Here is a 13,391-nt window from a genome sequence, read left to right on the forward strand (position 1 = left end):
CAGTCTCCAGGAATCCTCAAGCAAGTTTCCTGAGCTCTTGTGATTTCAAACATGAACAACTGATCCAAATTTCATTCAGAACAATTATCCACAGTTAGTTGTTTTGTTTTAAACATAGAAACTATTCTCATTCATTCACTCATCCATTTACTTATTTGTTTGAGTAATCTCTACACCCAACCTGGGGCTCGAACTCAAACCACACCATCAAGAATCACATGCTCTCCTGACTGAGCCAGCCTGGTGCCCCACCGATTTTTTTTTTTTTTTAAGATTTTATTTATTTATTTGAGAAAGAGAAGGAGAGGGAGAAGCAGGCTCCCCAAGAGTAGGGAGCCCAATGTGGGGCTCCATCCCAGGACTCTGGGATCATGACATGAGTTGAAGGCAGATGCTTAGCCGACTGAGCCACCCAGGCACCCCTCCCACCCCACCCAAGCTTGATCTTTGGTGCATTTTCTCATTGCTTTCCTTATAAACTACCTGGAGATGGAAACAGTTGTTTCCAGTGTCTGAGAACACCAGGACCACCGAACCTTGTAATAAAACAGATGGGATTTTTTGGTTTGTTGAAGGAACTATGAACTGCCTCTATAAAAGGGTATTAGAAAGGACTTAATTTAGGATTTGAATTTGTAAAAAAATGGTTTTATAGAGAATTTAAAGGATTAGTGCTTTGTTCTTAATTGGATGCTGTGCTATAATAAGAAATAAATGATTGGTCTTTGTCTTTGGCTGCTGGCACACTGTTTCTAGAACCCTTGGACTCTCCTGGGGGATGAGTGTCATTTATATGTTAATGAGATGACTGGAGTCTGGGGGCCTGTAGTTCAGGGCTGGTCCCAGAAAGACCAAGGCATGATTAGAGGGTTGAAAATGACCTCCAAGGAGGGGAAAGGGACTGGAAAGTGCATTGGGTCCCTCTCAGGAGTGTGAGCCGGCATCATCCGATCTGTTGAGGGTCTGGATAGAGCAAGAAGGCAGAGGAATGTGAATTCTCTCTCTCTTTTCTTGAAGTAGGGCCATCCATTTAATCCTGTCCTCAGGTATCAGAGCTTCTGGTTCGTGAGCCTGCCAACTCTAGGAGTTTACGACACTGTAGTCTCCGCGGAGCAGAAAGGTAATTCAGACAGAGGATCAATAGCCGGTGAGTACTCAGGTCAGTGAGGACAGGATGGGCAGTAAGAGTCACATCAGCCTTACCCTCTTGTTTTAGGTACCTCTTGTATCTTTCTTTTCTTGTCTTTCTTTCTTTTTCTTTTTTTTTTTTAAAGATTTTATTTATTCATTTGAGAGAGAGACAGTGAGAGAGAGAGCATGAGCGAGGAGAAGGTCAGAGGAAGAAGCAGACTCCCCATGGAGCTGGGAGCCTGATGCGGGACTCAATCCCAGGACTCCGGGATCATGACCTGAGCCGAAGGCAGTTGTCCAACCAACTGAGCCACCCAGGCGTCCCTTTCTTTCTTTTTTTTAATCTTTCATTTTTCATTAGCCTCTTGCAACAAATCTTCCAAAGAAGCTATTTCAGAACTTTGAGGTCTTCTAGAGGCTTTTGCATGCCCATTAAAATAGGTATCCCATTCTGCTTGATTTGGGAACACTTTTTTTTTTTTTTTAAGATTTTATTATTTACTGAAGAGAGAGTGAGAGAGAGCATGAGTGGGTCGGGGGAGAGGTAGAGAGAGAGAGGGAGAAACAGATTCTCCACTAAGCAAGGAGCCTGATGTGGGACTCAATCCCAGGACCCCGGGATCATGACCTAAGCCAAAGGTAGACACCTAACTGACTGAGCCACCCAGGTGCCCCAAAGCAGTCTGAACTTCTTGTCTTAATTTATTTCCCTAAATCCCCCAGCGGTTTATGCTGTGGACTTGCCTCAAGGCTTTGTGAATCTCCTAAGGGTTGCCATCTGGCTCTTAGACTGAGGGATACCCATTATTTTCCCTTGTTGAAATAGTCCTAACTTAGACTTCCTGTGTCTGGCTCTCCTGCACAACTCCTGAGACTGGTAAGGACCTTCCAAAACTTCTTACTCTGTAGATGAGTTCAGCCACACACCCAAATGGTGGGGCCCATGAAGTCCCACCTGGAAAAATTCTGCAGCCTCTCCTACCCCAATTTTTCATAGCCTGTGAAAAATCTGGAGTTTCTCACACCCCAATCTTCCACCCAGAAGGATTAGGACAAACACACTCCAGGAGTGCAGAATGCAGAAGAAGCAGAGCCGTGCAAGAGAAGCTTACCGGAGGTTCCTGAGTCAGTACCTTCACCCCAGCACCGGGGAGCCCTCCCCGGCAACTTCAGCCACCCTCCTCCAGTTCCACCTCATTGCCCAAACCGGGAAATGACATGTGGGCAGCAAGTCTGATGTCCTTGATTCAAGGGGAAACGATGCATGGTTTGGGGGTGGCCAGTGCCACCTATAAGAGGTGAAACCCTCTTCCTGAGGATTTTGGGCAAGAGTAAATCTTACACTGAGCTTTAGAAGAGGCAGCTCGGACACAGGGCACGATGGGGAAGGAGGAAGGCGATTTCCTTAGAAAGGCTCTCCGGTCCTGTTTTCTGGGGGAAGGTAGAGCAGCTAAAGCTGAGTCGGAGGGCTGGGGCAGGAGTACGTGCGGTTTCCTTGACAGGTGTTTCTCCTAAGGGCAGGCTGACTTACATTTAAATTTGGGATGTGGGCTAGCCCACTGGGGGGGACCTCTGTTTTGTGGGTCCTGATGTACAAATCAACCTTATCAGTAGGTACAGCAAGGAGTGCTTAAATTGCGGTAGCATAAATTGTAGCATAAATTGCTCCTTGACCCGTTAAGAGGCAGTCGAGGGCTGTGTACGTGATGGTCCATAACAATCCTAACGAGTTTAGACTAGTTTGGCTTTCAGAGTTGAAGCTGTGTTACTTAATGATTTTTATTAGGGTCGTGCCAAGTTTTGGGCCATGTTTGCCAGTGATACTGTCCCTAATGGGGGGAACTGCTACTTACACAGTATGCATAAACTCAGTCAGTTATTGGCTTTTAGGAGTTGTTGTTAATAAGCTTGTGGGGTGCCTGGGTGGCACAGTCAATTAAGTGTCTGACTCTCGGTTTGGGCTCAGGTCATGATCTCAGGTGCTTGGGATCGACTCCGTAGTCGGGCTCCGTGTACTCCGCACAGGATCTGCTTGAGATTCTTTCTCCCTCTGCCCCTCCAGACTCTCTCATATAAATAACTCTTAAAAAAGAAAATAAAATAAGCTCATATGTTTGGAAGTTTCTGGTAGTATTTTTTCCAGAGAAACATGATCCACTGGAGTGATGGTACTTTTCAATATCTAAAAGTACACAGCTGGGGCTCCTGGGTGAGCCTTCAGCTCAAGTCATGATCTCCAGGTTCTGGGATCGATCCTCATGTCGGGCTCCCTGCTCAGTGGGGAGTCGGCTTCCGCTTCTCCCCCTGCTTGTGCTCTGTCTCTTTCTCTCTCTCTGACAAAAATAAATAAATAAAATTGGAGCACCTGGGTGGATCAGTTAGTCAAGCATCTGTCTTAGGCTCAGGTCATGATTCCAGGGTCTTGGGATCAAGCCCCATAAGGGGCTCCCTGCTCGGCGGAAAGCCTGCTTCTCCCTCTCCTTCTCTTTCTCAAATAAATAAATAAAATCTTAAAAAAAAAAAAAATTGGTGGGGCACCAGCCTGGCTCAGTCAGGAGAGCATGTGATTCTTGATGGTGTGGTTTGAGTTCGAGCCCCAGGTTGGGTGTAGAGATTACTCAAACAAATAAGTAAATGGATGAGTGAACGATTGAGAATAGTTTCTATGTTTATTTATTTTATTTTATTTTAATTTATTTATTTTTTATTTTTTTAAAAGATTTTTATTTATTTATTTATTTGAGAGAGAGAGACAGTGAGAGAGAGCATGAGCAAGGAGAAAGTCAGAGGGAGAAGCAGACTCCCCATGCAGCTGGGAGCCCGATGTGGGACTCGATCCCGGGACTCCGGGATCATGACCTGAGCCGAAGGCAGTCGTCCAACCAACTGAGCCACCCAGGCGTCCCTAGAATAGTTTCTATGTTTAAAACAAAACAAAACAAAATGACTAACTGTGGATAATTGTTCTGAATAAAATTTGGATCAGTTGTTCATGTTTGAAATCACAAGAGCTCAGGAAACTTGCTTGAGGATTCCTGGAGACTGTCTTTGAGAGATATTTTCCCACAAAAGTGGAGCCTCTGTCTATTTCAATGAAATAGAAACCAAAAAACAGTAGAACAGATCAACGAAACTAGGAGCTGGTTCCTTGAAAGAATTAATAAAATTGATAAAGCCCTGGCCAGACTTACCAAAAAGAAAAGAGAAAGGACCCAAATAAATAAAATCATGAATGAAAGAGGAGAGAGCACAACTAACACCAAAGAAATACAAACTATTATAAGAACACACTATGAGCAACTCTACGCCAACAAATTTGACAATCTGGAAGAAATGGATGCATTCCTAGAAACATAAACTACCACAACTGAACCAGGAAGAAATAGAAAGCCTGAACAGACTCATAACCAGTAAGGAGATTGAAACAGTCATTAAAAATCTCCAAACAAACAAAAGCCCAGGCAGGGCCAGATGGCTTCCCAGGGGAATTCTACCAAACATTTATTTATTTATTTATTTATTTATTAAACTTTTTTTTTTTTAAAGATTTTATTTATTTATTTGACAGACAGAGATCACAAATAGGCAGAGAGGCAGGCAGAGAGAAAGGGAAGCAGGCTCCCTGCGGAGCAGAGAGCCTGATGCGGGGCTCGATCCCAGGATGCTGAGACCATGACCCGAGCCGAAGGCAGCAGCTTAACCCACTGAGCCACCCAGGCGCCCCTCTACCAAACATTTAAACAAGAACTAATTCCTATTCTCCTGAAACTGTTCCAAAAAATAGAAATGGAAGGAAAACTTCCAAACTCATTTTATGAGGCCAGCATCACCTTGATCCCAAAACCAGACAAGGATCCCATCAAAAAAGAGAGCTATAGACCAATATCCTTGATGAACACAGATGCAAAAATTCTCACCAAATACTAGCCAATAAGATTCAACAGTACATTAAAAGGATTATTCACCACAACCAAGTGGGATTTATTCCAGGGCTCCAAGGTTGGTTCAACATCCGCAAATCAGTCAATGTGATACAACACATCAATAAAAGAAAGAATAAGAACCATATGATACTCTCAATAGATGCTGAAAAAGCATTTGACGAAGTACAGCATCCCTTCCTGATCAAAACTCTTCAAAGTGTAGGGATAGAGGGCACATACCTCAATATTATCAAAGCCATCTATGAAAAACCCACCGCAAATATCATTCTCAATGGAGAAAAACTGAAAGCTTTTCCGCTAAGGTCAGGAACACGGCAGGGATGTCCATTATCACCACTGCTATTCAACATAGTACTAGAAGTCCTAGCCTCAGCAATCAGACAACAAAAGGAAATTAAAGGCATCCAAATCAGCAAAGAAGAAGTCAAATTATCACTCTTCGCAGATGATATTATACTATATGTGGAAAACCCAAAAGACTCCACTCCAAAACTGCTAGAACTTGTACAGGAATTCAGTAAAGTGTCAGGATATAAAATCAATGCACAGAAATCAGTTGCATTTCTCTACACCAACAACAAGACAGAAGAAAGAGAAATTAAGGAGTCAATCCCATTTACAATTGCACCCCAAACCATAAGATACCTAGGAATAAACCTAACCAAAGAGGCTAAGAATCTATACTCAGAACACTCTAAAGTACTCATGAAAGAAATTGAGGAAGACACAAAGAAATGGAAAAATGTTCCATGCTCCTGGATTGAAAGAATAAATATTGTGAAAATGTCTTTGTTACCTAAAGCAATCTACACATTAATGCAATTCCTATCACAGTACCATCCATCTTTTTCAAAGAAATGGAACAAATAATTCTAAAATTTATATGGAACCAGAAAAGACCTTGATAGCCAAAGGGATATTGAAAAAGAAAGCCAAAGTTGGTGGCATCACAATTCCGGACTTCAAGCTCTATTACAAAGCTGTCATCATCAAGACAGCATGGTACTGGCACAAAAACAGACACATAGATCAATGGAACAGAATAGAGAGCCCAGAAATAGACCCTCAACACTATGGTCAACTAATCTTCAACAAAGCAGGAAAGAATGTCCAATGGAAAAAAGACAGCCTCTTTAATAAATGGTGTTGGGAAAATTGGACAGCCACATGCAGAAAATTGAAATTGGACCATTTCCTTACACCACACACAAAAATAGACTCAAAATGGATGAAGGACCTCAATGTGAGAAAGGAATCCATCAAAATCCTTGAGGAGAACACAGGCAGCAACCTCTTTGACCTCAGCCGCAGCAACATCTTCCTAGGAACATCGCCAAAGGCAAGGGAAGCAAGGGCAAAAATGAACTATTGGGATTTCATCAAGATCAAAAGCTTTTGTACAGCAAAGGAAAGAGTTAACAAAATCAAAAGACAACTGACAGAATGGGAGAAGATATTTGCAAACGACATATCAGATAAAGGACTTGTGTCCAAAATCTATAAAGAACTTAGCAAACTCAACACCCAAAGAACAAATAATCCAATCAAGAAATGGGCAGACGACATGAACAGACATTTCTGCAAAGAAGACATCCAGATGGCCACAGACACATGAAAAAGTGCTCCATATCACTCGGCATCAGGGAAATACAAATCAAAACCACAATGAGATATCACCTCACACCAGTCAGAATGGCTAAAATCAACAAGTCAGGAAATGACAGATGCTGGCGAGGATGTGGAGAAAGGGGAACCCTCCTACACTGTTGGTGGGAATGCAAGCTGGTGCAGCCACTCTGGAAAACAGCATGGAGGTTCCTCAAAATGTTGAAATAGAACTGCCCTATGACCCAGCAATTGCACTACTGGGTATTTACCCTAAAGATACAAACGTAGTGATCTGAAGGGGCACGTGCACCTGAATGTTTATAGCAGCAATGTCCACAATTGCCAAACTATGGAAAGAACCTAGATGTCCATCAACAGATGAATGGCTCAAGAAGATGTGGTATATATACACAATGGAATACTATGCAGCCATCAAAAGAAATGAAATCTTGCCATTTGCGACAACGTGGATGGAACTAGAGCGTATCATGCTTAGTGAAATAAGTCAATCGGAGAAAGACAACTATCATATGATCTCCCGCATATGAGGAAGTTGTGATGCAACACGGGGGCTTAGGTGGGTAGGAGAAGAATCAATGAAACAAGATGGGATTGGGAGGGAGACAAACCATAAGTGACTCTTAATCTCACAAAACAAACTGAGGGTTGCTGGGGAGAGGGGGTTTGGGAGAAGGGGTTGGGGTAGTGGACATTGGGGAGGGTATGTGTTTTGGTGAGTGCTGTGAAGTGTGTAAACCTGGCGATTCACAGACCTGTATCCCTGGGGATAAAAATATATGTTTATAAAAAAAGAAAAAAAGGCAGTTCTCTCAAACACATATTATGAAGTGAAAGAACCAATCTGAAAAGGCTACATACTGTATGGCTCTAACTACAGGATATCCGCAAAAGGCAAAATTAGGGAGACAGGAAAAATATCAGTGGTTCCCAGGGGTTGGTGGATGGGGACGGATGCATAGGCAGAGCACAGAGGAGTTTTAGGGCAGTGAAACTATTCTCTAGGACGCTGTAATGGTGGACAGGTCATCATATGTTTGTCAAAATCCACAGAATGTACAGTGCCAAGAGTGAACGCTGATGCTGTGAACTTTGGGTGATTATGATGTGTCAACGTAGGTTCATCAATTTTGAAAATATTTATCTGTTTATTTATTTATTAGAGAGAGTGAGTGGGTGCATGAGCAGGGTTGGGGGTGCGGGAAGGGCAGAGGGCGAGGGAGAAGCAGGCTCTCCAGCTGTGCAGGGAGCCCGATGCTGATGCCGGGCTCGATCCCAGGACCCTGGGATCATGACCTGAGCCTGAAGGCAGACGCTTAATGACGGAGCCACCCAGGCGCCCCTAGGTTCATCAGTTTTAACAAATGTACCACTCCAGGGGAGGCGTTGATAATCAGCTATGCATTTGTGTTGGGGGGTGGTACCTGACAGCTCTGTACCTTTCACTTCATTCTGCTTTGAATCTAAAGCTGCTCTAAAAATAAAGTCTACTAAAAAAAAAAAAAAAAAGCAGTTCTCGGTATCAATGACATAACCCTCCTTACTTTTGAGAATCAGCATTCCCTTTTTACGTTCATCAGCCAATTATACTTATTTGAATTGGCTAATCAAATCCTTTGCCCATTTTTCTTTTTTTAAGATTTTATTTTTCAGTAATCTCGACACCCAGCGTGGGGCTCGAACTCACAACTGTGAGATCAAGAGTCACATGCTCTGCCGACTGAGCCAGCCAGGTGCCCCTGCCCATTTTTCTTTCTTTTTTCTTTTTTTTTTTTTAAGATTTTATTTTATTTATTTGACACAGAGAGATCACAAGCAGGCAGAGAGGCAGGCAGAGAGAGAGGAGGAAGCAGGCTCCCTGCTGAGCAGAGAGCCCCATGCGGGGCTGGATCCCAGGAACCTGAGATCCTGACCTGAGCCGAAGGAAGAGGCTTAACCCACTGAGCCACCCAGGCGATCCCTGCCCATTTTTCTAATGGAACTTTTTTTTTAAGCAGAAGACAGGTTGTTAGATGGGATTGTCCTTATCAGTTTCTCTATATGTTTGTAGAAGACTTGCCTTTTGCTTACTCATTAAAGCTGCTTTTATATTAAGAAAATTAACCTATCATATGGACCAAATGTTTGTGTCTCCCCACCAAGCTAATCCCTCATGTGATGGTATTAGGAGGTGGGGCCTTTGGGAGGTGCTTAGGTCATGAGAGTGGAGACCCTTGTGAATGGGATTTGTGCCCTCACCAGAGACCCCAGAAAGCTCTCTTGCTCCTACCTCCATGTGAAGTTAACAGCTAGAAGGCCTTCTATGAACCAGGTAGCAAGCACCTTGATCTTGGACTTCCCAGATTGCACAGCTGTGAGAAACAAATGTGTTGTTTATAGGCTACATAGTCTGTATTCCGTTATAGCTGCCCAAATGCACTTAAGGCAATGGGACTCAACTCCCCACTCCACCCCACCCCCATCCCTGGTCATCTATATTTTGACTTTGCTTATTATATTGATTTATATAAGTTTCTTTTTTTTTTTTCCCCCAAAGCAGAATTGTCAAATTTCTTATTCTTTTATTTTAGGTTTTTGGGGTTTGTGTCATACTTAGAAAAATCTTTCTTACTCGAGCTATAAATACAGTTGTTTGTACCACCACCATGCAGTTCGTCAAAGGACTGGATTACATATTACTCATTTGCACAAAGCCTTAAAATGGTACCATAAACCACTGGTTGTCAACTAGGGATGACTTGGCCCCACATGGGACCTTTGGCCGTGTCTGGAGACGTATTTGTTCTGTGCACTGGGGCTGTGTTAAGAACATCTTGGGGATAGAGGCAGGGAGGCCAAGGAAAGCTCCTACCGCGCATGGGCCAGCCCCTCCCCACTGCCCCCCAGCAAGGAGTCAGCCAGCCCCCAAAATGTTGATGACCAGAAAGATAAGAAAACCTGCCAGGGACCAACTCCCGTCTCTGGCTCCCCCATTGTTCAGGTCTTTTGTATAACACAGAACACTGGAAAGATGGAGTGAGAGGGAAAAAAGAAAAAGGGAGGAACCGGATAAGGAAGTTAGAGTAAGTTGGAGAAGGCCTTCTGACCCCACTGGGGCTCTCCTTCATTCAGCTCCAAGAGCTTAGATTGAACAGACATCATTTTTGTACAGTACATCAGAAAAAGAGAACATCGGGGGGAAAAATCTGGCAAACATGACTGGCAAACCACGAAGGGTGGAAACACGAGAAGCCTACTTATTATGTAAATGCCTTTATTGGAACTAATACATTGCTACCAGATTACATCACTTTTCAGAGTTAGAGTAACATTATGATCTTGGAAACTATAGCAAACAGCTTGACAAAGCAAGAGTACATTACGTCCTACATACATATTTTATTTTTTAGCGACCACATCTCCTTGTTTTAGGTGGAAAATTAGAAAATTTATGGTACACTTAGCATGCTTGGCCTACCGTCTCCTGTCTACATTCTGAGCACGCTCTCTCCTCAAAAGTGTCATATTCAACAGCATTTTAAATCTAAAGAGAGAGTTTGACGATACAAGTTTTTAAAACAAATAAGCATATATGGAACCAAGTGTGTGAAGACAAAATATGTCAGCTGTTTACAGCTTGGGTGTGAGAGGGTAGATGCAAAATCAAGGTACACTTTTTCTCTACCTACAATGTATGGTTTTTACGTACTTGGAGACCCCTTAAAAAAAGTAGCAAAATCAGCAGTCTTATTTAATGTAATCAAAATATTCTTAAATGTACAAAAAAGATCACGTAGAAAGAATACTGTAAAAAGATACTGATCTTAAGAATAAAAGAATATGAAAAGCTTCTATTACTTCTGCCAATGTTCTGTACTACAAAGATAAGCAAAGGATACTCTTATCCAGATACCCTCTGAGCCCAGTTCTCAAATAAGAACTAGCATCCTGGATGGAAAAGCAAAGTTATGGTCTAATGGTATTCATATCCAATCATCTAAGCAAGTCCCAAGAGGCGGACATTCTAAGGGGGTGGCAAAGATACACAGAAACGACATACAGCAATGGGAAATGTCACGGGCAGCGATCTAGGAGGAGAGAGTAAATGATCCGGCCGTGAGTGCATTTCAGGTGTGCCTGACAAATCCAACTGTGACTATGGGAAAGAGGAGCTGTTGCCATTAAAACTCTTCCCCTGTGAGCTCTCAAGATGAGGAATCTTGTTCATCAAAACTATGAGTCCTTGCAGTGACCATCAGTTCTTTAAGCCATGACCGCTTCCCCTGGAAAGAGCTGACCTGCTAATCATGCACCTGGGAGCAAGGCTGTTTTTATTCGAATTGGTTATTTTACACCCTCTTCATTCCCCTGCCCATCAAGCATGCAAACACAGTCATGACCATCTTGGGCTTTACTTCCACGAGGTCTTCTGGGAGAGCATACACCCTGGCTCCGATTCTTCTAGCCATTGACACAGCGTACCTATTGTCAGAGGAAACAAAAATCAAGACGAACCTCTTGTTAGTCAAGGACATGACAAGAGACATGTTTCCTATTGTAAAATCATTTGGCTGGGAGGGGAAACTTTCATATTGAAACTTCGGAGTGGTACCATTTTAGTTTTTGAGGTCACTCTTAAGTGACCCTGGTTTTTTGGCTCTATGACTTAGGGATGATTTTATTCACCCCTTCTCTGCAATGAGAATTAATTTTGAAGCTGATGCAATACAAAGATGAGAAAAAAAATTATCATTATCATTTTCTCCCCACTGAGCAGGGAGCCTGACATAGGGCTTGATCTCAGGAGCCCAGGATCACGACCCAAGCAGAAGGCAAATGCCTCACCGACTGAGCCACCCAGGCGCAAGAAACTTTCAAGACATAGTTTCAGTGGAGGCTTAAGCATCCTGCTCATTTAGGGACCAAGATAATAAACTCAACATATGTAGGAAAGGGGATCTGTGCACAGTAAAAAAAAAAAAGGCATCAGTAAATAATGCGTTTTGAAAAAGAGCAAGACAGAAGAATATTCTTAGCCTATCTTCTCCTTGTTGTCAGATAAAATATATAATTTTGGTAATTCCCTAAAGCAACAGCTGATTGAGTGCCTATGACGTCAGGCACAGTCTAGGCTCTTATATCTTGTATTCATATCAAAATCTCTAAGATAAGTATTATTGCTCCCCTATGTACTGATAAGGGGTCTGAGGCTTGGAGAGGTTTCCCTCAGGTGACACCACTCTTTTTTGGTTCTGTTTTGCTTTTTAAAGATTTTTAAATTTTATTTATTTATTTGAAAGAGAGAAAGAGAGAGAGAGAAGATGAGCCAGGGGGAGAGGCAGACTCCCCACTGAGCAGGGAGCCCGATGCGGGACTCGATCCCAGGACCCTGAGATCATGACCTGAGCCGAAGGCAGACGCTCAACCGACTGAGCCACCCAGGCGCTCCTAGGGCACCACCATTCATAAAGTGGCCGAACCTGAGCAAGAATGCAGAGCTGCCTGGCTACCCAAAGCCCATGGGTATTAATCATTGTTATTGTCAGTGTCTCTTACTTGGCATTATTGTGCTTGTCGTCTTCTGTCAGATTGCCACTCTTAACAAGGTCATAGTTTATGCAGCCCGGCTGGATGGCATCAATTAAATCCACAACGGCCAAACTGGAGCTGATCGTCTTGTCCTAGTGCCAAAGGACAATAAATCCGAGAGTTTCCGGTTTGTACAAGTGAACACGTGATTACTTGATCAAGTTGCCACGCACCAAGCCCAGCAGGTGAAGAGAAGCTCGTTGTTAGCCCAACACTAAATCACACTAACCAACCAACCAGAGGCCATCCTTCCAAATTACTGATCCTTTCTGGCAAACAGAACAGTTAATTGTCTAACATGCAATTCTTACCTTAAAACTCTGAATGGAAGTTGATTTTCCAGCTTCACTCAATGTTCTGTTCACCCAGCTCACAATGATGTCATCATTGGCTTTCTGCCCGTCTCCAAGGTCTTCCAGAACATTGAGGGTATATCTAGAAGGAGAAGTGAAAGAAGAGGTCCCAAGCTACTTCATGAGGAAAAAAACCAAAATGCACCTTCTGTACTAGTTTGACAGTGGCCGTAACCTAAAGGTAGTTGTGCTCTGGCCGGCACTCGGGCCGTCAGCACTCTAGCTAAGAGGTCTTTTTTCAAACGGATACACAGGCTGTTCAGCATTTTTGCAACTATCCATCACTTAAGCTCACTTCAGAGTCTAAATCCAAAAGTTTCCAAGGTGTAGTCATTGACACGTCTATCTGAAAATGACAAGGGCCGGATCACAGACTGCTAGGACAGTGGTGCTTGAGCAGCTAAAACTGGGTGCCATACCTTCTCATCAGCTGCCAGACTAAAGCTAGAGTCAGGGTTTGGTTTCCATCGTTCAGGTCTTGCCCTCCGATACCAACCAGGGAGAATTTGGCAGGATGCTTCCCCAATTCAACAGCATAGTTGCAGTTTTCCAGCTGTAAACCCACAAAAAAGCAAATGGTTGAGGATTTTTTTCCCATTGGCTTCATCTGTACACGTGAGTGAGTACTGAGGGCACACGAAGCTGGGTACTTAGCACATCGGGATACGTGAGACACAGCTCCTGTTCCCAGGAAGCTCAGATGCAAGTTTCCCAAGCAAAAGAAATGAACTGGGACTGAAAACAGTTGCCTGTAACAATTGAATGCAGT

At 43.2% G+C, this 13,391-nt stretch overlaps 1 protein-coding gene across 7 annotated transcripts in view; it reads right to left on the minus strand.

Moving 5' to 3' along the window:
• Positions 1-9,937: 9,937 nt before the first annotated feature.
• The window catches only part of PLS3 (plastin 3), an 85,237-nt gene continuing 81,783 nt past the window's right edge, over positions 9,938-13,391 (minus strand). For all 7 annotated transcript variants that reach the window (XM_082716346.1, XM_082716348.1, XM_082716352.1 and 4 more), the window contains 4 exons: positions 13,042-13,175; positions 12,581-12,704; positions 12,237-12,361; positions 9,938-11,162 (listed from right to left, as the gene is read on the minus strand). In XM_082716346.1, coding sequence (XP_082572472.1) covers positions 11,030-11,162; positions 12,237-12,361; positions 12,581-12,704; positions 13,042-13,175 — 516 coding nt within the window. In that variant the 3' untranslated portion in view covers positions 9,938-11,029. The remainder of the gene's footprint in view (positions 11,163-12,236; positions 12,362-12,580; positions 12,705-13,041; positions 13,176-13,391) is intronic.

This window comes from Mustela nivalis (genome assembly GCF_964662115.1).
Source record: "Mustela nivalis genome assembly, chromosome: X".
Lineage (NCBI taxonomy): Eukaryota > Metazoa > Chordata > Mammalia > Carnivora > Mustelidae > Mustela > Mustela nivalis.